Below are 24336 nucleotides of genomic sequence, written 5' to 3' on the forward strand. Positions count from 1 at the left end.
ATGATTTAATGACAGTGAACGTCTTTATTAGTAGTATATCGATGACAGTGAATTAAACGCTCATATTGACTAAGAAATTATTTCGTGTGTTACTTTAGATAATTAAAAAAAAAATATTCCGATACGATCATTTTTTCGACCAATTTTGATGCCACATAAACCCGTCCATACACGGACGTCCAGAAAAGATTATGTTTAATATTATTATTTACTATGTTAAACAAAAAAATTGTTATTAAAATATATTTTATGTGCCTGATAAATTATTTGACTTGATATTAGTGCACTCAAATTAACCTATAAGTGCAATATAAATAACAAAAAATCAATTTCAGTTTCGAGAAAACTGCTTTTTTTGAAATGTCGAGAGTAGAGCACAACCTCAACGCTTCGCTTATGAGGCGTGCAATATAATAAAAACATTGAATTACTAACTGCTTGTATTAAACTAATAAACGAAAGTATAATAGAATATGTACGTGAATAAAAAATATTGGTCTGCCATAATGGATTTAGATGTCACCTATCCATAGATATGTAGAGTAGCGAAGAAATTCTAATGGCAGCCACATACGATACAAATACAAGCTTGCGCAAGTATACTGTATCGTGTGTGGCTGCCATAAGTCTATGCACTTAAGTGTGTTTTGTATCACTGATGCGTAAAATAAAGACTTATATTCTTAAATTGCTATAATAGTTTTATTTGTTTCAAATATCTTGTATTTTAAGGTTGGTCATTTTAGTTTGTAGCTTCCTATTTTGGGAGATATCGCAGTTATAATGTTTTCGACGGAGTATGGCGTAGCTGAAACAAAGGAATTACGCATTATTTTTATGTAATTGACAGTAAACGAGCATGTCCATTCGATAGTAAGGTTAGTGCCGCCCATGAACATATATAACCAATCTTACATAGGATTACATTAGTAGCTGAAATCTCATATATATGCCACTATCCCTGAGGAATAAGAAATAATAATCTTATGATTAATATTAGCCGAATTACATCGGAAAAGTATGTCTCTCTCATCCACCCTTTAAATCAGAACAAAGCAGCGTTTAACACTGCTGTTATTAGGCAGAAATAGGTGTGGCGATGGTGCCGCCGGAGTCCTACCACAGAGGGTTCTACAACCTAAATTCTAATTTAAAGTGTACAATGTCCTACCAACGTCAATCCATTTGTCGTCTTTATATCCGTATTCTTTTCTCGCTTCTTCAATGGCCTCGTGAAGGGCAAACGTAATTGCAACAGCGAGTACTAGGGCAGGTTCACCAGTCGCTAAAATAAAAAATAAGTAGAATTAAACAAATTGAGAATATAAAAAAGGCAAACAAAAAAATAGAGGTAGGTATAGTCCACGTAAAACTGATAGTCCGCTCTGAATATAGACATGAATCGCGTTGCCATAGTAAATTGTTTGACTACACCTGCTTGCAACAACTTCAGAGCGGACTAGCAGCTTGGCCCGGACTATATTACAAAATTATTTTTGATTATAGCATTTTTTTTAAATATAGAAGTAAAAAACGTGCATGCAGGTGACCTGATGGTAAGTGGCTTATGCTACCCATGGGTATCTGTCATCAATCCCAGATTAGACTCCTACCTTAGGTAGGACACAGATGCTTTGCTACCCCTTGAGGACTAAGTTGAAACTCCTCGAATAAGTATGTTTTACCACACCCTTTAAGCCAGGACACAACAGCGCTGACCAATGTTGTTATTAGGCAGAAAAGGTACGGCAGTGGTGCTCGCCGAGTAGAACCGAGTCCACCACCTTCTGAAGTATGTTTAATAAAAGAACAGATATCCAAAAATACCTTTAGACCGAAGTACACCAAAAGGGTTGCTAGAATTCCTTTTAAAAGTCACTCGGAAGTCTATCGGAATATCTTGTGCGCTGGGCGGTTTGTACGTCCAAGTATTATTCGTTAGAAGCTCCCCATCAGGGCTATAAATCAGACGCTCTGTGGTCCAAAGCCCTAATCCCATGATGAAAGCTCCTTCGACCTAAAAACAAAAGAAGGGAAGTTATGTAAGATCGTAAGACAGGTACGAGGACCTTTGCTTTTTTTTGTTTACGAGGGGGAAACCTTCAAAAGGTAACCGACATATATGACGGTTTTGGTATTTGATTACGTATTGGCCTATACAATTTCCAACTTCTGATACAATCCACAGATACAAAACACAGTCGACCACGAAATCCTCCTCTCCATCCTTTCTCATCTAAATTTCGCACCATTGGTCCTTAAGTGGTTTTCATCATATCTTCGCGGTCGTCAGCAGTCGGTCCGGCTAGAGTTAAAGAGCTCTGATTGGGCCGATCTTACTGCTGGGGTTCCGCAAGGCGGCATACTTTCTCCTTTGTTGTTTTCGTTGTTTATCAACTCAATCACTTCACTTGTTAACTGTTCGTATCATCTCTACGCAGATGACCTGCAATTATATGTACAGTCCAGTATTGATGACGTGCATAATGCTATTCAAATTATTAATAAAAATTTAGAGACTGTAAGAGTTTGGTCTAGTCAGTATGGTATTGCTGTTAATCCTACAAAGTGCCAAGGAATTATAGTGGGTAGTTCGAGACTGTTGTCTAGAGTGGACTTGGTCAATCTGCCCTCAATTACATATGGAAATTCTATCATTCCCTTTTGCAACGCTGTTAAGAACCTAGGACTTTTTATAGACAGCAGCTTGACATGGCGTGTTCAAATAACTGAAATTAGTCGTAAGGTAAATTCAACATTGCAATCTCTGTATCGCCTTAAAAATTTCCTTCCTTACAAGACTAAAATTACACTAATACACAGTCTCGTTCTACCTGTTATTGATTACGCAGATGTATGCTATCCAGACTTAACAGATGATCTTCTTGACAAGCTAGAGCGCCTTCTTAATAATTGTATCCGTTTTATTTTTAATCTTCGCAAATATGATCATATATCCAATTATAGACGTCAGCTGAAATGGCTTACCATTCGTCAAAGGCGTAACTCTAGAATTCTCCTGGCTCTGTATTCTATTTTATACGATCCAGCTTCTCCTTTGTATCTAAAGGGAAAGTTTCAGTTCCACACCTCGTCTCACGATAGTGGACTTCGTTCCTCCAGAATTTTGAAAGTCAGTATTCCTTCACATAACAGTGGCTTTTTCCGTTATTCTTTCACAGTACAGGCAATACTGCTATGGAATGCCCTACCCGAAAACATCAGGCAAGCTCCAAGCAGGAGCACTTTCAAAAGATTGGTTCGTGAACATTACTTACGACCACCTTCTAGTATTTGAGTCTTTCGATCTTTTATACTTAGCATATTTTTAATTTGTTCTTATTTTGTATATATTTTATATATCAGGATTATTGTTTATATGTTTTTTATATATTTATTATTGTTACTAGTATGTATATATATATGTATATGTATGTGTATATATAATATATTACATTTTATTTTACTTTTGTGTAAATGCCTACCACATAATGTCGCCATCGCCCAGGGTTGACTGGCAGAGAATGCCATTAGGCATTAAGTCCTCCCTTGTTACCCTTAGTTTAAGGTGTTACAAAATTAAATAAATAAATAAATAAAATAAAATCCGCTAGGGGCGCTGATTGGAAATTGTATGGGTAAATACGTAAACAAATACCAAAACAGTCATATTTGTCAAAACGTAAAAACTCATGGTAAGGGTACAAGTTTCATTTTCCTATATGTAAATGAAATTAACCCACAAAAACCCATGTAGGTACTGTACATATACTCGTAAGTTACTCCCAGGCCAAGAAGAAAAATTAGTTTCTAACATTATCTATAAATCTTCTAATTAAATTAATATTAAATAAAAGTAAGTAAAATTTAATAATAAATTAAACTTTAAAAATAAAGATGTCGTCCAAAACCCAGTTCCTTTTTTATTTTTATATTTATGCCTTTACGAGAATCGAAGCCGGTAACATACCTGACCAACATCCACTTCAGGACTTAGACTCTTCCCCGTGTCCTCTAGTAGGTCGACCCTGTGGATCAGGTGGTTGCCGGTCAACACATCCATCTCGATCTCCACCGCACATACTCCGTACACATTGTAACCCACCAGGTTGTCCAACGGTGACATCATTGACGATACTTGTAGATTTATTCCTGGAAAAGTAATAATTGATGACAAAGAGGGCAGACTACCTCATAAGTCTGCTAAGTAACGCCCTATGAGGGAGCGGTCACCCTACGGGTCTGGGGGTCCCGTAATCGAATCCCGGCCAGACAGATCTCTAAATAATGAATTTAAGTTTCTGATTGTGGGTCTAGGCGTGTGTAGCACCCACGACAGTGGAAATCCTAGTGTGGGGCTGTGAGTGTAGAAAGGGTCTTAGTTTTTTTTCTTATAGATGTAGGACGCTAGGCATCAATGTGCCATAATTTTAAAGGTGATACAACTATGTCTGATTTATAACAGCAAACAGAAGCGTTATGCGCTTTAATGTTCTGGCTAATATGGGACGTGAACATTACCACTTAGTCTTAGGGAGCCACGCATCTGTAGCCAGGTTCAAGTATGGCAATAATCTTATTTTGACTTGATTCCTAACTTATGGGCGGCAGTAACTTATCATTAGCTGGAAAATGCTTCATCAAGTTCTTATCTTACATTTTACTTGACACTCAATTACTTTGAGGTCTTACCATCATCGAACGCGGTTTTAACGACCTCCTGCCATGTGGGTTTGTTCATTTTATTCTTAATAGGTGCCAATCGCTCCAACAACTCCTTACAGGCTTTCACCGTCGCGTGGGCGACACATTCGCTCGTAATACTCCCATTACTCGCCATAGCATTGGGACAGACAAAGCTATCAGATCCTCGGACAGTCACCATTGATAACGGTACCCCCAAAACGTAGGCACAAACTTGAGCCGCTTTAGTATTGATTCCTTGACCCATTTCGATACCACCATGCGACATTATGATCGTCCCATCAGCGTGGTAGACTGATATTGTTACAGAATAGTTTCCAGAATAGCTGATAGGATATGACATGACTGATAATTTCAAACCCTTTTTCTTCCACGCGTTTGCGTCGTTGAATTTGGTGATTTCGGATCTACGATCCTTGTAATTGGCATCAGCTTTGAATGTGTCTATCATGTCTCTTAATGTGGTGTGTTTGGGATCGATGTTGATGAGTCGAACTGCTACAGTATCTTGCTTCGTGACATGTGCAATTCGCTCCATAATGTGTTCCATTATCGCAGTACCTTCATTTGTTGCTGCAAAAATTGTTGATGAGATGAAAAAGGTGGGAAAGTACAAAATACCATACAATAAAAAACAATAATATAAAATACAAAATAGGTCTATATAGATGTGGGATTCTCATTAAGATCTGTCTGGAAATAACTGAGTCTGTTTTGGCTTGATCTTCATGCAAAGAGGAAATGTCAAACTATCAACTTTAAAAAAATATATATATAATAATGAATAAGCAGAGCTAAACATATACGTATTGAAGAAGAATGGAACCATATCGAATCTCATCTTAGTAAAGATATCATAAAATATAACTGACTATATTTCGCATCAGATCAGAATGTCTGAGTGTGCTCCAGTTCTTTCCTAATTATCGGTAATGATTCTATCCAGCAGTGGAATAAAAAAGTCTTGCAGCCATATTTATTGCTGACTTGATACTACTTTAAGTATGACTGTATCTAATTTACACAATTACCAGGCGCTCTACACCAAGTGTTGGAGGCTTTGTCCGTCAAAACGCTGTATCCCTTAACGCTCCACCGGCTGCTGTCGTACAAATTGGTCAGCGTTCCAGATATTTCTGGAGCAGACGAGTCGTTGTACGAGCATCCACAGTCGGAGTAGTACTGCAACTTCATGTACTGGATTAGACCGACGTCGTTAACTCCGACCTGCGGACCAAAAGTATTTTAAAATATACGTAGCAAATGAAAATGCAATCTGCCTGGTCTTAAGCGATCAATGAAGCTCTTGCGCACCTGGTACAGTCCGCGCCAAACTGCTAGTCTGCTCTGAAGTTGTTGCGAGCAGGTGTAGTCATACAATTTACTATGGCGACGAGATTCATTTCTATATTCAGAGCGGACTAGCAGTTTTACGCGGATTATACCAGATAAAAAGAGAACAAGACAGGGGTCCTACGCAAAATTCTCTAATTTTCGTACTGGTATTGGTGTCATACTCAAAAGTTTGGGTTTGTTCGATCTTTGGTGAAGTTTATATTTCAGTTCTAAGTTCGGGTGCATACTATTTATTCATCTTTGTATGTGTGTGTGTTACCCAAGAAGCATATTTTTTCATTTTATTTTATTAACAAAGTTCCATTTACTGTATCGGAAGTAGAATTAGAGGTTAAACATAGACGCTGCCTAAGTACAAGGATTTTTACTTGCCTCATGGAGCTCTCCCTAGTGGAGCTATCGCAGAAAACTTTAATAAAATTTACTATTTTAAGCCTATTCGGCATAATATACAATATGTTTTTTTGCATAATACGTATTAGTCTTAAAATATAAACTTTGATATTAACGTTGATACGTAACAACCTACCTCGTATTCAGCATAGCACATCTGTCGTTTGCCAATCGCGGCCATGTTGGCGCCCAGCGGCATTACGAGCGTGGCGCGGCGGTTCAGCTTGTGCGCGACGAGCGCGCAGGCGCACGCCACCATGCTGGACCGGGACGCCTTGCCGCCGTACGCGCCGCCCACACGTGGGACTGACACTTCTATACTGAAATTAATATCAGCAATTTTTATTAAGTACACAATTTTGGTACGTGTCGATTTTTTTTTTATAATATAAGAGTAGCAGACGAGCATGCAGTCCACCTGATGGTAAGTGGCTACTGCTGCCCATGGACATCTGTAATCAACCTCAGATGGGATTAGATATTCCTACCTGAGGCCGGTCACAGATGCGCCGCTACCTATGAGGACTAAGCTGGAACGCCTCGGAAAAGTATGTCTCCTTTACCACACCCTTCAAAACGGAACATAGCAGCGCTTAACGCCGCTGTTATTAGGCAGAAATAGGTGTGGCGGTGGTGCCGCCGGAATCGAACCACAAAGGGTTCTACCACCTTCAAATTTGTTGATAGGTACTATTTTGACCAGCAACACCACAGTCTACCATTCCATAGAATTAGCACAGAATCGCACTATATGGAAGACTACCATAAACATATTCTTGATGGTCACGACCCTCAGTCATGAGGAATCGACTAAGAAAACTATTTTAATGCAATATTTTGGGTGGACTCCAATAGCGACCAAGCGAACTATATTTTATGTTTAAAGAGAGTATTGAAATTTGATAAACCCGTGACTTTTCTAAATAAATAAGGAAAAACCTCAAAAAATGATTCTTGGGGGGAAATTGGTTTTCATTTTAAATAAACTTCTTTTGTGAGTGGATGGAAGTAGTTTCTGTAAAGCAACGCCATAAGATGCATATTTTCTCAGTTCTATTGTTCTCCTCAGTTTTTACCTTAGCATAAGTCCTTTAGTCTTCAATGTAACAACACAGCACCAGAAACATTTTGAAAGGTGGTAGAGCTAGTATAATTCAACTGGAGAGGTAATACCGCCACACTGATTTTTAGCGTGAAGATAACCTGCGTTTCTAAAGATAGGTGTGGTTTCCGGCTGACTTATAGGAACTGTGACCAGCTCCACTTAAAATCTCCTTAGTTATATGAAGTTGGTCATAATACCACTCAAATTCCAGTACTATCCTACTCATATCTTACGTATTAAGTGGCACATTCAACATCCTAGCCACGGCAACATGGACGAGATCCATCCACTGCGTCGCCGCTCGTACCGAGAGGCCGCGTCTCGTCTGCTTCACCGTCACGCTCTGAGCCTCCATCGTGTAGTGATACTGGTCTGGTATCACGTAGCTTCCTTTGATCACGTGCTTAATGTCTGTGCCCTGGGCTGTTGGATCGACTGTTACTTCTTCTTTGATCTGGGAGAAAGATAATTTCCAATATGGTTCAGCTGCAACGTCACAACTACCACACATATCCTACCATAGTTGTAATAATAGTAAGTGATAGTTCAATTGTTATCTGTTTATGCTTCTGTGACCGATTTTAGAATAAGAATGGAATAGAAGAGTAACAAGATGGAATACAATGGAAAGAAACTATGTATCCAATAATCATAATTGCGATATTATGATTATTGGATCAGAGTACGACTCTATCTGAGATACACGTAATAACAACAAAATCTATTGGTCATGGGTGGCAGTGACACCCGATATCTTACCCTTTTATCCTTATCAGGTGCTTGTAAGGCTTCTTTAATAGACAATACGGGTTTCCTGGTCGATTTCTTGTAATTTATTTTTACTAGATCTGAACCAACGAAAGCCAAACTTTTGCTCGTTGCTGCAATGACTCCAATTGGTTGGCCGAGGTACGAGATTGTCTTGCTCGCGAAGATCTCCTCTTCATACTCTTGCCATGGCACCTCGTTCGGTGTGAAACAGTTCTTTCCCGGTATATCTTTGGCTGAATAAAATCCCAGGATACCGTTCATTTTCTAGAAATGAGACATTTTAATTTAAGTCAAATGTTCCCATATGGTGTTGTCACGTAATCAACAAAACACCACGTCGCGTGTTATGACATGCGAGATGTCCAATAACATTATAAACAGTATGAATAGTTACTATTATATGTTCTATATAGTTTTATTCATATCCACGAAATAATTTATTGAAACTTACCAAAGCCTTACTTGCGTCAATGCTTTCAATCTCGCCAACGCTTATTTCAGACAGGACGAAGACTACATGAACATCTCTTGAAGATGAAGTAATATCGCATACGTAGTTAGCTTCACCTGCACACTGAAACACATTAGGAAAATGATCATGTTCCCTACCAGAAGCTGCTTATGTCATTGTTTTACCAACTTTATATACATACTTAGGATAAAAATGATATAAAAAGTCGATCACTGGTGCATTCCTCTAAGTAAGTACCTACTGTATTTACAACCTTACACAAATAAGTCTACCGTACCACAACCTTAAGCTACTAAGTATCAAAGAGATATTATATAATCCATGTTTGTCCTCATACTTCCAGGAAAGCTATCCTATAAACAATTTTATTGTTGCACAACCACCTGATTTAAATATTAGAAGCTTTATTTTTTTAAATATAGGAGTAGTAGACTAGCATTCAGGCCTAGGTAAGTGGCTACTGTCTGGACATATGTAAACAACCCCAGTTAGGATTAGATATTTCTACCTGAGGTCGACCTGTACTGACTAGGTTGGAACGCCTCGAAAATTAATTATGTTTCTTTTGGCAACATACCTGGCTTAATGCTTCTAGCTTCGGCACAGGCTGATTAAGAGGCCACAGTGTCTTATCGGTGTCATATGTCTGCGTGGCCCGCGATACTGGCCGCTGCAGCAAAGTCCCGCCAGATTTATAACGCACATTCATTGGAGGATCTAAAGACAGGATTGCCTGCAAAAAAGAAGAAGGAATAAGATTTTGGTATGAATTGTTAAGTGACAAATTGCAGATTTAAGTTAAAGTTCTGATATTTGTACACTAAACGACTTATACTTAGTAGAAGAGAAGACTAAAATAACCGATCGAATTGTAGAATAAACAGACACTTACACGACGATGGTCTACTTAAATATGCTTGCTTTTTAAATAATTTCAGGACCTTATCAGAAACAATTAGATGCATTCTACCTGGTATTATAAGAATAATTGATCTATGACATATACGATATCCGCAATGAAAGTCTCTCAATTATCGACTACACTTCTCAGTGCCTACACAGGATAGGCTACAATGCGTACAGACTTTAAACTGCTATATAAGTTACGAGCTTTTGCCAGCGGCTTCGCTCGCGTTACGAAGTAATATTTTGATCCCCTATTTTATCCCCTTGGGGGTAGAATTGATCAAAATCCTTTCTTAGTGAATGCCTACGTCATAACATCTACCTGCATGCCAAATTTCAGCCCGATCCGTCCAGTCGTTTGGGCTGTGCGTTGATAGATCACTATGTCAGTTAGTCACCTTTGAGTTATATATATTTAGATATAAGATGTGTCGGTTCTTACATATTTTTCAAAAATATTACAGCTGTGATGGCTGGCTTATAGTTGGACATTGGAGGACATTGGCTTATAGTTATTCATCTTCTGGCAAAAGGACCTCTCCCGCCGGGATAGATGATCATGCCCTGGGAGCGGCCGTGCTCCGTCAGTCTCAGTTCGGAACTTATACAACATATACATGTATAAGATATTTAGAAAACTTCGATAGCGTGATTCAGAATACTCATGGCGCCATCTCTTGACGAGTAGCGGAAAGCCGCCACAATCTCAAAAATATGACCGATTAATATATTATATATAATACTAACCTTGTAAAACAGTCCTAATGCAATAGCTTTCCTACAATACGGCGATGGTTCTGGTGGAAATGCTTCAGGAAGTATCTCATCTTGCAATTTCTTCAATGCTAGCTGAACGGTTTCCTCATTTATCAATTCGCGACCCTTCAAAAAAGCTTCTGTTTCACTGGCATTGATGAAGTTTTGGCTGATACCACCAAAAATGAGATTCGAGGCCATAACTTTCTTCGCAGAATTCAAATGGAACAGGAATCCGGCACTGACAATCGCATGTGCATTTTGTGCTCTAGGCATAATCTGAAAATTATATCTTTATTAAATTTAATAATTTTAACGCAAATTTAGCCTAAAACATTAGAGTGTCATGTTTATGTTATCACATAATTAAAATTAAAATTAGAAAGCCCTAAATACATTATTAAAAATTATAATACTTTTCCATAAACACATTCTATCCTTTACTGTGATAATCTTTGTTGAAACTTGGGGGTTCAACCTTCGAATCCCAGGTAAGCTTAAATTTTTCAAAGTTATGTGGGTATTTGACATTATTATCTTTTGTTACCTATATCGGAGTTTTAATTATTTATTAATTTTGTGCATATTGAGTATAGTAGTTATTGTTTTTTTTTTGTTAATTGTTAATACTTTATAAGTTATAATAAACTGAATTATGTTTTTTGTATAAGATAACGTTAAACATAGTTGACAATATAAATAATAATATATCATACCTTGTAAGTTCGGATGATATATTTCTTTGATAGTGGCGGCACCTTTACATCCAAAATTAATTTGTTATTTAAATCAACCTTCAGAAAGTCATCTAAGGTGACTTCAGTTTTCTGTAGATGACTATTTACTGAAATTTTAATTTCAATCAATATCAATCAATGACGTACATGTTTAGTTATGTAAATTAGACTTTTAAAATTACAAATATTATAATAAAGAAGTGTAAAACCCACAGACTTGTATTTTTTTTTGTAATATTGAAGTAGCAGACGAGCATGCAGTCCACCTGATGGTAAGTTTCTACTGCCGCCCATGGACATCTGTAATCAACCCCAGATAGAATTAGATATTCCTACCTGAGGTCGGCCACACATACGTCGCTACCCCTGAGGACTAAGCTGGAACGCCTCGAAAAAGTCTGTCTCCCTTACCACACCCTTCAAACCGAAACACAGCAGCGCCTAACCTGCTGTTATTAGGCAGAAATAGGTGCGCCGGTGGTGCCGCCGGAGTCGAACTACAAAGGGTTCTACCACCTTCAAACCCACCTTTGTACCCAACAGGTCTGTGGCAAAACCCTTACATGTCAATGTCAGTAGATGTTTCTAGTTTTAACAAAGGCGTTTAATAAACAGTAGTATTATTTAGGGAACACGCTGTCTACCTCAAAACGTGTTTAAAAAAAATTAAAGATGAAATTAAATTATTTCAGGCAACATAAGAAATGTAGGGTAAAGTAACAGTTAAGTTTAATTCTAACATATATATCCACAAGAAAATATTAGTTAAAAGAAATAAAAATATTGTTATGTAGTAACTTACTAATAGTGACAGTGCTGTTAACTGTCCTGAGTAACACAAATACATCAGAGATGAAGTCATGATGAGCATTCTTCATCACTAGGTTGCCACCAATAGTACCAATCTGTAAATATTAATAACTAGTAAAAGAAAATTAAATCAATTTTGTAATGTATATGTAGACTTCGTTTTGAGATAATTATTAAAGATTCCCAGGAGCGCTATGACATGCTCATGCACATGGCTCTTCAAAAAAAGTGTAAAAAGATGTCTCCTTCAAAGCCGACGATGCATTGGTGACTCCCCTGGTGTTACAAATGTCCATAGGCGATGTTGACTACTTTCAATCACGTCTGCTTTAGCATTAGGCTCTCAACTACCACAACCTGAAAGATATAACAGCTCGCCTACTCACATTTCGTACAGGCACATGAGCAACGAGATCCAGGTGGTTGTAGAAATGCTCCAAGTACCAGAAATCGTCGTGGCTCGAGTGTCGCTTGCACTCCTCCATCAGCGCACTCAACGACATACCGGCTCCAAGGACCAAGTTTTCATCTTTAAAACTATCTTTAAGCGACTCTATCGATGATATGTCTATGTGGACTCTAGGTTCTTTATCCGGGGGGTATACACCTGGAATTTATAAAATATAAAATACAAACTTCAGGTACACAATGAGATCTTCAAAATCAGGCATTGGCGTCTCATTTGATGTTGCAAATATCCATAAGCGATGGTGACTGCTTTCCATTAGGTAGCCCGTCTGCCTTATCGTTAGGTTTGAGAATAAAATACCCCCAGACAGGCAAAAAATAAAAGATGGTTAGGAGGGACGTATTTAATGTTTTCGCGGTTTAAGAAAATAAATCTTAAAGCAATTGGTCAGGGATTCATTGCAGAAAAAGGATTTTTTGAAGAGCATTATTAACAATAGCTCCTGCTTAGTCTTTAGAATCTTTTGTTTCCATCCGTAGTTAATCTCTGAAATATTGAGGCGCTTAGATAAATAGATTACTATTATTTAGTACGTCGCCTTTTTAGTTTAGCAAAAATTTTTCATCTAGATATTGTTATCCTTGCTTACCTTTAGCGGTGTTTCCTGCCACTAGTGTGTAGTCCTTCGTGCCTTCTCTTTTGAGTACCTAAAAATAATTTTCCCCGTATGACTCAGTGTTTATTATGCGATAGATATTAATTATCATTTTCTTAAACGGTGAAGGAAAACATCATGAGGGAACCTGCATACCCGAGAGATTTGTATAAAAAAAATCTCAAAGGTATGTGAAGTCTGCAAATGCGCACTTGGCCAGCGCGGTAATCCTTCTCATCCTGAGAAGAGACCCCTGCCCAACAGTGGGACAATAATGAGTTGATGATGTGATGACGAGATATAATTATACTATTGTCAGTGAGCATATAAGCTAACACTATCACCGCTTTTGAAAGTGATTATAAAAAAAATAATGAAACAAGCAGAAGATGTTTGCAATATTAAATCTTATATATAAAATTCTCGTGCCACAATATTAGTTACTGTAATCCTCCGAAAAGACTTAACCGATTTTCACCAAATTTTATATTCATATTCAGTAGGTCTGAGAATCGGCTACTATCTATTTTTCATACCCCTAAGTGATAACGGTTGTTCACCCTTATTTTTTTTTATTTAATAACACAACGTTTGCCGGGTCAGCTAGTAATTCAATATAAATTTAGTTTAAGTTAATATAGTTAGTTAAGTTAACTTCTAGCGGGCGTTCTGATGCACACGTCTTTTTACTCAGACGCACACTTTTTTCTTTATCGAATCGATAAACTTATAGGTGACTAGAATTTTCGATAAATCTGATTTTCTTATTAAACTCTAACGATAATCGATGATACGCTTTTAAAATCTGAAGTAAATACATGCCTTCGGAGCCGGCTACTACATTGATAATAAAATAATTTGCACACCACATTTGTCAGGAATTTTGTCACGTTTCACGGTTCGTTGAAAATATGCATAGAAAATCAATATATTTAGAGATTTAGCTGTGTCGGCATCATCGCCACGCTAATTCACTGTGTAGTTGTAATATAGCTATAGTTCTACCCCACTTTGTTCTGGTTGTACCGGTTTTATGGGTGTGCGTCAAGGTTGCCTTTAGTCTTATTCGTCAAAGCTGGAGTTTTCTTGATAGGGTTGAAGTTACAGACGTACACATAGTCCACCTGATGGTAGTGGTGGTCATTTTCGCCCATAAAGATCTGTGACCAACTATGGAGAATAGTGGATCCACCAGAAGTTACTCCTGAAGACTAAGGTACCATATACGTCAGGCAGGCAGGTATCCGCAGCCTTCACCTAAACCGTCCATACATTAGTAAAGATACTTCGCCGCCTTGAAATTGAATGAAGCCACAAACGGCTTATTAGTAAGTTCTTTTTTTGAATTCTTGACAAATAAAAACATTTTTAGAGATTTTAGAAAAATTACGAATAAATAACTAATACTGCGTAATTTACATGATAAATAAATAATTATTTAAATATTTTAGGGACATTTTAGCACGGAGACGTGGCAAAACTTTTTTACGCAACTATTTTAATTCTCAAAACTGGGTACTTTTTCTTGTTAGGAGTGAGTAATCTTTACTAATCTATAAACCGAACTGCTTCACACTAGACATACGTGTGTCGGTTGTATCTCCCCGACCATATTTGTTATACCAGCTTTCTCATTCTGAAAGGAGAGCTATGTGCCCCGACAAAAAGAGATAGATAATGATGAAGCACTATTAATGTTTCTTACCGTAAAGACATCTTCAACCTTAAATGCCTTGTACCATCGATTTGGTCCTGCGCCAATGTTCATTAGAGTTCCATCAATCTTTTCAATTACACACCAGTCGTCGTCTACTCCACAGATATCATTCCGTTTAGTTATACACTTCATTTCATGTAAGTCTTCTAAATCCTGAAATAATATCGTGATAACTAAAAGTGAGTTAGGAAGACTAAGCCTGCCTTCCAAAAAATCCTTTTAAGTTTTAACCGACTTTAAAAAAGTAGGAGGTTTCTCAATTCGACCGTATATATGTTTTTTTTTGTAATGTATAAGGTGTCATCCTATGATGACAACTTATATAACTTTTCCCTTCAGACGGGTAATAATGAGTAGACTTAGGGTTCGTACACAAACTGCGATGCGACGTCGCATCGCAAAAATCTGCGAGCTCCCTCGACGCATCGCAAGAACTTGCGAATTGATTCGCATCGCACAGTGGTTGTTGTTGTTGGTAACCCTGAGAGACGCTACGCCGCACGATATCGCATCGCAGCAATTCGCATCGCAATTTTCTGCGTTGCGAATTCGCATCGCGTCGCATCGCAGTTTTGTGTTCGAGCCCTTAGAGCGAAAGATGTGTAAGTACTTGTAGATTTCAAAGAATAAAAATCCAATTAAAAATCCAAAAAGAAAAAAAACAGACTAAGTTTTACCAAAAAACGCAACAGTGCTTAAACTACTGTTTTTTACTTTTTTTGCGGTAAATATTAACTAAGTATATACCTAAATGTGTATGGAAACATAAATCCTAGATAGGATTATGTAGGTACACCTCAGGACTAAGTTGATACTAGAGATGTGCCGAGTCAGGTCGACTCGAATCAGTACCTACTCGAGTACTTACATAAACTCGCATACTCGTATGTTGAAAAGTAATCGAGTACTTTGTGAATACTTTGGACTTGAGTACTGACTCGATTCTTTTTTATATGAGTACTAAGGTACTCGAATACCAATAATGGCCGACTCGGCACATCATTAGTTGATACGTCGTATAAGTATATCTCTTACCACCACAACCTTCAATACAAAATAGCAGCGCTTAACACTGTTTTTATTAGTCAGAAAATGACAGGTGCTATATTGGATTACTTACTTCATTGAAACTAATGCAATTACATATACAGATTACATACAATTACATTTACATATTTATGTGTTCACATAAATGTGTTTAAACGCTAGTTATGTCTTGTTCTCCACAATTTGTGATTCATACTTGATACCAAGATTTGTACCGTCATATATCTCAAGTTTCTTTCCCTTTTGGTACTTTTCCTTCTTTTGTGAATAACTTAAGTCGTTATTAAGTTGTTTATATAACTGTTAATATTATTCTGTATATGTCCATCCTTATGTTACGTAACATATAAGTATATATAATAAAATATTACAAGTAACATAGTTCGTTAATAACACCGATTACCTCCTAATTATGTTATGTTGTACAGTATTTTATTGTACAAGTACATAAATAAAGTGTTTCTTGAAAATTGAATTTGCTATTTCATCTTGCTAATTGTGTTTTATTGTATTTCACCATAAACATATCCTATGTTTTTTTTTTAATGCATAAGCATCCGAAGTCGAAACAGTGCTGTGTTGTTAAGTATTGTAAACGAACTGCGGATATTGACGTTTTTGGAGTTTGGTTTCATTCTTTGGTATTCCCTATAGCCCAAGCGATTTGACGGATTTACAAGTTTTCGTTGGATTCGTCGCAATTGTAGTGGCGTCACAAGGACTTTAGTTTTCATTATATTATTTTTAAACAGCTTTTTTTGTTTTGTTTATTTTAGACATTATACTTTAATTACGTTGTATCTTACGTTCTTTACTGTAACGTTTTTTAATCTATGGCGAACGACTTGTAAGCAATTAGAATAAAAACGGGTCGATTGCTGTCTGTATTTTTTGTAATGTATTTTATTGTATCTTATGGCATATTACCTTAACACCCTGCGAAGGATGATCTATAGCAAAAGTCTTGTAAGCATCCAGAATGGGTCGGTAGCCGGTACACCGACACATGTTACTACCGAATGATCTCTCGATTTGCTTCGTCGATAACTTTTTGTGTGAACCCTCGTAGAGGCTAGAAGAACAGATTTTTTTGTAGTTAAACTTATAAAATAACCTACAGACTTACAAACGGTCTTAAGTTTATCTTACATGGTTTCTTATAATTTTGGACATATTTCCAAGTCTACGTCAAACAGTTATAACCTAGTGGTTTCAAACTCGGCTTCTCAATCGAGGGTCTAAAGTTTGGAACCCAGACATGCACCTCTGATTTTTCAAAGTTATGTTAAGAAACAAATAAAATTTTGAAGTTGGTAGAACCCTTTGTGGTTTGACTCCGGCGGCACCACCGCCACACCTATTTCTGCCTCATAACAGTGTTAAACGCTGCTGTGTTCTAGTTTGAAGGGTCACACCCTAAGGGAGACAGACTTTTCCGAGGCGTTCCAGCCTAGTCCTCAGGAGTACCGGCGCATCTGTGGCCGACCTCAGGTAGGAATATCGAATCCTATCTGAAGTTGATTACAGATATCTATGGGCGGCAGTTACCACTTACCATCAGGTGGACTGTTGACTGTATGCTCGTCTGCTATTCCTAAATTATTATAAAAATAAATAAGTTTTACCTGTACATGCTCATGACCCAGCCAGGCGTGCAGTATCCACACTGGGTGCCATTGAACTTGGCTAGTCTGGTCTGAAATGGACTGTACCCATCCTTGCGGTTACCCAAACCCTCTATGGTAGTGATGTCCCATTGGTGGCATTGTAGGATGTGGACTAGACACTGAAATTAGACAAAACTTTAAGCCGGATCGTTTTACCCTCGTTATTAATATTCAATCTATCCAATGTTTGTCTACGAAAGATTGACATGTCTGTCTACTTGAAATTACTTAATTATGTCTCTAATCATATTTTATTTAAAAAGAAAATAATTTATAAAAAACTAACGTAGAAGGGCCCATGTGACGTAGAAAAAACCTGTAAATGTACCTATATATAAAATCCTTTTGTATAAATCCGGAGGATAGTTGTCCTACCAACCAAGCAAAGCTTCATAAACTTCGGTTTTATCAATCTGTTATAGTCAAGTCAAGTCTGTATATGTCAAGTTATATTTCATTTCAACTTTAAATGCCTCCTGTAAAGTTGTAATTTTTGCATTTTGGCCCATCAAAATACGTAAATATACTTGGTCTTACCGAATTAACCGCAAACACCTGTTTCTCCTTCGTCACAGGGTGAGTCTGGGCTACCGAGACCACGCAGGCACCACAGCCCCCTTCATGGCACATGGCCTTCGTACCCACCAAGCCCAGGTAGTTCCGGAGGTAGTCATTTAGCGATGTGGACGGGGATACTTCTGATCCAGCTAGTAACCATAGGAAAAGTTACAAATTCGCTCAATGGATGATAAGTTTAAAGGTGGTAGAACCCTTTGTAGTAGCGGCACCACCGCCACACCTAATTCTACCTTATAAAAGCAGTGTTAAGTGCTGCTGTGTTATGGTTTGAAGAGTGTGGTAAGGCAGACATACTTTTCCGAGGCGTTCCAGCTTAGTCCTCAGGAGTAGCGGCGCATCTGTGGCCGACCTCAGGTAGGAATATCTAATCCTATCTGTAGTTGATTTTAGATGTCCATGCGCGGCAGTAGCCACTTACCATCAGGTGGACTGCTCGTCTGCTACTGCTATATTATAAAAAATACAGATATAAGGTGTTTATCGACTTTAATTATATCTCAAAATTTGTACAATTTTAAATTGGGTATATTTATGAGCTGCAGTGGCCATTAAACACGAGATACTCTATCTCCATGGTTGTCTGTTGCTAGATGGTCGGCTGTGGGTCGAATCTATTTATATATTTAAGTTCTATTTTATTAATCTTAAAAACTTTCATACCTAAGAAATCTTAATAAAATGTTTTCAAACGTATGTGAAGTCTACCAATACGCACTTGGCCAGCGCGGTGGACTATAGCCTAATCCTTCTCATTCTGAGAGGTGATCCAGCAGTAGGAGACTGAAGGGTTGATTATGACTCCTAAAAAACTAAATTAGACGTTTATTTAATAAGAGGCCTTATACTTTATACTTACATAAGTTGTAATGGTCCCCATTAATAGTAAAATATACATTATCCATTGTGGTCCTGTATTCGTAACACAGCGGTGCCTCACTCCATTTACCTTTAATAAGAAAATAACAGAAATAATAATATCGTTTAGTTAATAATGATAAGAAAAATCAATTCGGTACAGTTAAAAAATCAATAGAAAATTGAATAAAGTGGATTTTGAAACACAAATACGAGTAGCATACGTAAAGTTCGATGTATGTTTTGATATGCGTGTAATTGTTTGATAAGAATAAGCAGTCAAGTGCGAGTCGAAGTCGCGTAATAAGGTTCCGTACTCTTACCGCTACACAGTGTTATGTATTCACTAAATAATCAATTATTATTGTCTTCTTTGAATTTATTTCTTTTAATTTCTTTTTTCTTTTATTGTTAGCGATAGTTTAACTCATACCTGTCTGAATTTTGACCCGACTGAGTTAAGTTAAGGAAGGTAAATACGCGCTTACAAAACTACTTGTTTTTTTAATTACTTATTTTTTAATAATTATTCGTCCGTCGCAGTGGTACGGAATTCGTAATAATACGACCTTTTTGCCCACAAATTATAAAGTAATACATGTTATAAGTATATAAATTTTATCTTTATGCTTTTTTTCTCTATTATAATTTATATGCCAACTCCCACTCCCACACTCCTCCGTGCGTGCAATATTCGTAAAAATATCGGAAGTTTCCCATTCACATACATATCTTACATAATTCATACATTTGTTTTTGTCGTATTGTTTTACTCTTCTTTGAATAATCACACCAAGTTTAATGCTTAAGTTGGTTTTTACCTAATAAAAAAAGAACAAAAACATCGACAAAAAATACATCTCTAGTACCTACATACGACAAGTAATCTTTATGGTTCAGGTACTACTTGTTTTTATTTGTTATATGTCATTACGTCCACCATATAGGTAGGTATAGGTATAGAACAGACGGAACCCTTAAAAAATAATATCTTAAAGGACAACCAATTGTTTAACCGTCATTCATGAAAATAATATCATGTAATTATTTTTTTTTTATATTGTAGAAGTAACAATCAAGCATGCAGTTTATCAAATAGTATTTGATCACTACTGCCCACTGGTATCTGTAACCAAGTTCTACAGAACAGGGCTTCCACTCAAAACGATTACAGATGCGTTATCAATCCTGAGGACTTAAGTTAATCGCCGGCATCCACAATATACATATTAACGCATAGCCGGCATCCACATTATTCAAATTCAAATTCAAACAAAATTACGAACTATGTATGCTTACAGAGCTCGAAGTGTTAGGAAATCACTTAACAATTTAAATCACAGACACTTGAATGTTATTTACCTTTTAGCAACACTGCACTACGATCACTGAATGGTGAGACTGGCACACTTCGAGACGAAGGATGCAATTACTTAAGACAGCGGTCGGCAACCTTTTCCGCAAAAACCATATAGTAGGTAAATGAGGTAACGGACCGCATTGGGAAAAAATATCCTCATGAATAAATAGTCTATATTTATCGAAATAAGGTCGACAAAAATAAGGCCCGATTAGCTTGGACCCCGGTTGTATTCCGTCGGTGTCCCGGAGTTCTCCATCAAGCGCTGAGGACGGCCTCCGCAGGGGTAGCAGCGAATCGGTGGCCGACCTCAGGTAGGTATATCTAATCCTATCTGGGGTTGATTACAGATGTCCATGGACGACAGTAATAATTTACCATCAGGTGGACTGCATGTTCGTCTGCTACTCGTATATTATTAAAAAAATGTGGAGAGAAAATTATGTACTGTTTTATGTAAATACATATTCCTATTAGGAAAATCAACGGGTCACACGCAGGGTCTCGGACCACAAGCGGCCTGCCTTGTGAATTACACAAACCTCAGGTGATCTCCACTGAGCGTCATTACTTTCCTCGTTTAGTAAGAGAAGCAATAGAGATCAAGAAACATCCTAGGAACTTCAATAGAGAAGATGGTTTTAAGTTAGCCCAAACGTGGAATCCAGTGGTTAGTTTATGCAAGTCACAAAAATTGTGCAAAGTACGGAGCGTAAGGATATTGTCAGTGTTGTGTGTCGTGATATGAAACCTAGAAAAGAAAAACGAACTAGACGTAGGGTAGATAGATTAATCTACCACTAGTACTTGTCAACGGTTTCTCCCCTCCACCTCAGTTTCGCCGTGACCATGATCCATGCAACTGGGTCGAAATATCGGCAATAAAAAACGCATATCGTGAGTACCCGTTACATAATAAAATGTCTCAATTCCGCGATAGTTTTAGTCTAAAATCATATATGGCCTGCCTTGTGTTGCCGATCCCTGACTTACGATATTGTTCAACCGACGCTATACACGCTACTATAAATTTGCAACTCTGTGTTATGCTGGATAAAGTTTTAAAGATGTCGTTAAGTTTGCATGTTTACAAAAGGCTTTAGACATGAAGACTAGAATAGATGTTTAGTGACATAAGAAAATATTTTTTGCTTAAGCTTAGCGCTAATTACTCCTCTTTGAAATGTTAAAATTAGTCCACATCTGTTGCGAATAAAAATACATAGGGGAATAGTCGAGAAAAAACTATCAGAATTATGCAGCTCTGCAATTTGTCGGCAAAACATGGTCATAGGTACTACTTTTCCGCTCTTACACTTGCCGCCTAGGGTTCAAATTAAGTTAAAAATCTCTATAAATAAAATACACGTGAAATAACAAAAAACCTAAAATGGCTTTACTGCCCCTCAAACCATGCCGCTCGGGGTAGACCCGTTCTTTAATATAAAAAAATCTAATTTTTACGCTCCAAACTCTACTTCATCATCAACCCATTACTGTCCCACTGCTGGGCACGGGTCTCCTCTCAGAATGAGAAGGATTAGGCCATAGTCCACCGCGCTGGCCAAGTGCGTATTGGTAGACTTCACATACCTTTAAGATTTTTTATAAATCTCTCAGGTATGCAGGTCTCTACTTAGAGGGTAGAATTTGGGGAGTGCCGAATTACAATATTACGCTACACCTATATATAAATTAAATTATCAGCTATATGTCACTATATTTTCAGTTAAATGATTTGTAAACTGTTTCATTATACTTAACTGTTTACAAAAACCTCCTCGATTTTTTAAGTCGGTTAATAATTTAACTAGTAAGATAAGGTTAAATAAGGCTGAAACGCTTTAAAGCTTAGATTCGATAAGTATTTATTTAATAAATGTGAAAATGTATACTCAGGTAAATAAATATGTGAATGCGACACACAGTTATCAATAAAGATAATTAAATTATTTACCGGCTAACGTATATAATGTTTTATTCATATTAATATTGTTACGAGAAATATGTTTGTGTGCAGTATCAATAAATAATTAAATATCATATCATACAAACAATGAACGTATAAGTAAATTACTCCGTGTTAATCACGCGATAACAATACTTAAATTAACAATACTTTACTATTTATATTGTTGTACCAACTATTTATGTTGGTACAAAAACATAAATAGTTGTTGCCTTACTACAAATTTAGTGGATTTCTACAAAAACGCGTTACAACATAAATATAGAGTGTGATACGCTACATATTATGTATCCCGAATTTTAATTTATTTATGAACTTTTATTTTGCTAAAATTACATAAATATGACATAACTATTTATTCGTCAAGAATTTAAATTGATTAACACACTTTTACTTCGTCATTACAACGTGTAATAACATAAACAGCATCGCATTACTTACGTATAACTAAATTTTAGTTAATTTAGTCATATTTTTGTTGCTAAAACGTGTAATAACATAAACAGCGTTACTTACGTATAATGTTTTTGATTTATTCACTTTTATGTTAATAAAATAACTTTATAACAATGTCACAGCACTAAAACGATCACTGACTAGTCACTATTGAACATCACAGTAGATCATTTCTCAACAGTTTGTACAACACGACTTTCACTAGGCAACGAAATCAATGTTATGAGGGCGTTAAAGACAATATTTATCAGACATTGGGCACGGTAACGAAAGTTATATTTATAAAACAAATTCAAAACACGTTTAAGAATCCGGTCCTTTTATCTTTATTTAAAGCGCATTGAGTCATTTTGCTGCTAAGTACGTGCATTTTTTAATAATATAAGAGTAGCAGACGAGCATGCAGTCCACCTGATGGTAAGTGGCTACTGCCGCCCATGGACATCTGTAATCAACCCCAGATAGGATTAGACATTCCTACCTGAAGTCGGACATAAATGCGCCGCTACTTCTGAAGACTAAGCTGGAACGCCTTGGAAAAGTATGTGTCCCTTACCACACCCTTCAACCAAGAACATAGCAGCGCTTAACGCTGCTGTTATGAGGTAAAAATAGGTGTGGCAGTGGTGCCGCCGGAGTCGAACCACAAAGGGTTCTACCACCTAAAAAACACCTATATAGTTCCCGTCGATTAATCCGTTGGATTTTAGAGAAATCCGAAAATCAGTTTAAATACAAAACCTTCTTTTATTAATAAACAACAATTTATTTTCAAGCTTTTTATTTTTAGTAATTGTTGTTATAGCGACCACTGTTATACAAACTCTGCTAGATGACTCTGCTCTGTTCTGCTTTAAGGGTGTTCTAAGGGACACGTACTTATCGGAAGCGTTCCATTTTCGTTCTTAGCATCTGTGCCATAGCATCTGTGGCCAACCTCAAGAAGAGCTGTAATCTCATGTAGGATTGATTACAGATATCTATGAGCGACAATAGCCACTTACCATCAAGTGTATTACATGTGAAATATGATAATTATATGATAATAATCGTTATATCATTTGTCATCGTCACATACTTAATTACTTAGTTTCTTGGATAGGATGTTTTGTGTCAGTTACTTAGCTATTAAATAATTCGCAGGCGTCGGCCTGATAATTAAAAATTGTCATTTTTTTAAATTTAGTCATCGGGAGTAGCAAAACATCTGTGACATTTAAGAATCTAACCTTTTTTTTAGTTAAATACATATGTCTAATAGAGACGGCAGGAGCTACTTACCATCAGATGGCCTGCATACTAGCTTTCAACTTTAAATATTAAAAGAAAAACATTTGTAGTGCCGTTTTAAATCACGGACTCGTTTATACGACACCGTACATTTTATTGAACACGGCAGTTAATTGCGTTTCATCATCATCAACCCATCATTGTCCCACTGCTGGGCACAGGTCTCCTCTCATAATGAGAAGGATTAGGCCATAGTCCACCGCGCAGGCCAAGTGCGTATTGGTAAACTTCACATACCTTTGAGTTTTTTTCTTTTATAAATCTCTCAGGTATGCAGGTTTCCTCACGATGCTTTCCTTCGTCGTTTAGCAAGTGATAATTA

The 24336-nt window shown here is 37.0% G+C and overlaps 1 protein-coding gene across 1 annotated transcript; it reads right to left on the reverse strand.

Moving 5' to 3' along the window:
- Nucleotides 1–646: 646 nt before the first annotated feature.
- Nucleotides 647–22948, reverse strand: LOC140753653 (uncharacterized). The gene is made up of 22 exons (XM_073088422.1): nucleotides 22785–22948; nucleotides 18941–19030; nucleotides 18043–18212; nucleotides 17464–17624; nucleotides 16766–16910; nucleotides 14780–14944; nucleotides 13069–13126; nucleotides 12397–12617; nucleotides 12003–12105; nucleotides 11180–11307; nucleotides 10455–10742; nucleotides 9379–9534; nucleotides 8781–8903; nucleotides 8318–8593; nucleotides 7792–8012; nucleotides 6590–6773; nucleotides 5736–5931; nucleotides 4693–5277; nucleotides 3971–4152; nucleotides 1828–2017; nucleotides 1172–1285; nucleotides 647–808 (listed from the first exon to the last, which is right to left on the reverse strand). The coding sequence occupies exons 2-22, from the start codon at nucleotides 18984–18986 to the stop codon at nucleotides 738–740; spliced, it is 3783 nt and encodes a 1260-aa protein (XP_072944523.1). The 5' UTR covers nucleotides 18987–19030; nucleotides 22785–22948; the 3' UTR covers nucleotides 647–737.
- Nucleotides 22949–24336: the final 1388 nt, after the last annotated feature.

The sequence above is a fragment of the Epargyreus clarus genome, unplaced genomic scaffold (assembly GCF_041222505.1).
Source record: "Epargyreus clarus isolate Ecla_fem2 unplaced genomic scaffold, WU_Ecla_fem_2.2 ptg000001l, whole genome shotgun sequence".
In the NCBI taxonomy this organism is placed as follows: domain Eukaryota; kingdom Metazoa; phylum Arthropoda; class Insecta; order Lepidoptera; family Hesperiidae; genus Epargyreus; species Epargyreus clarus.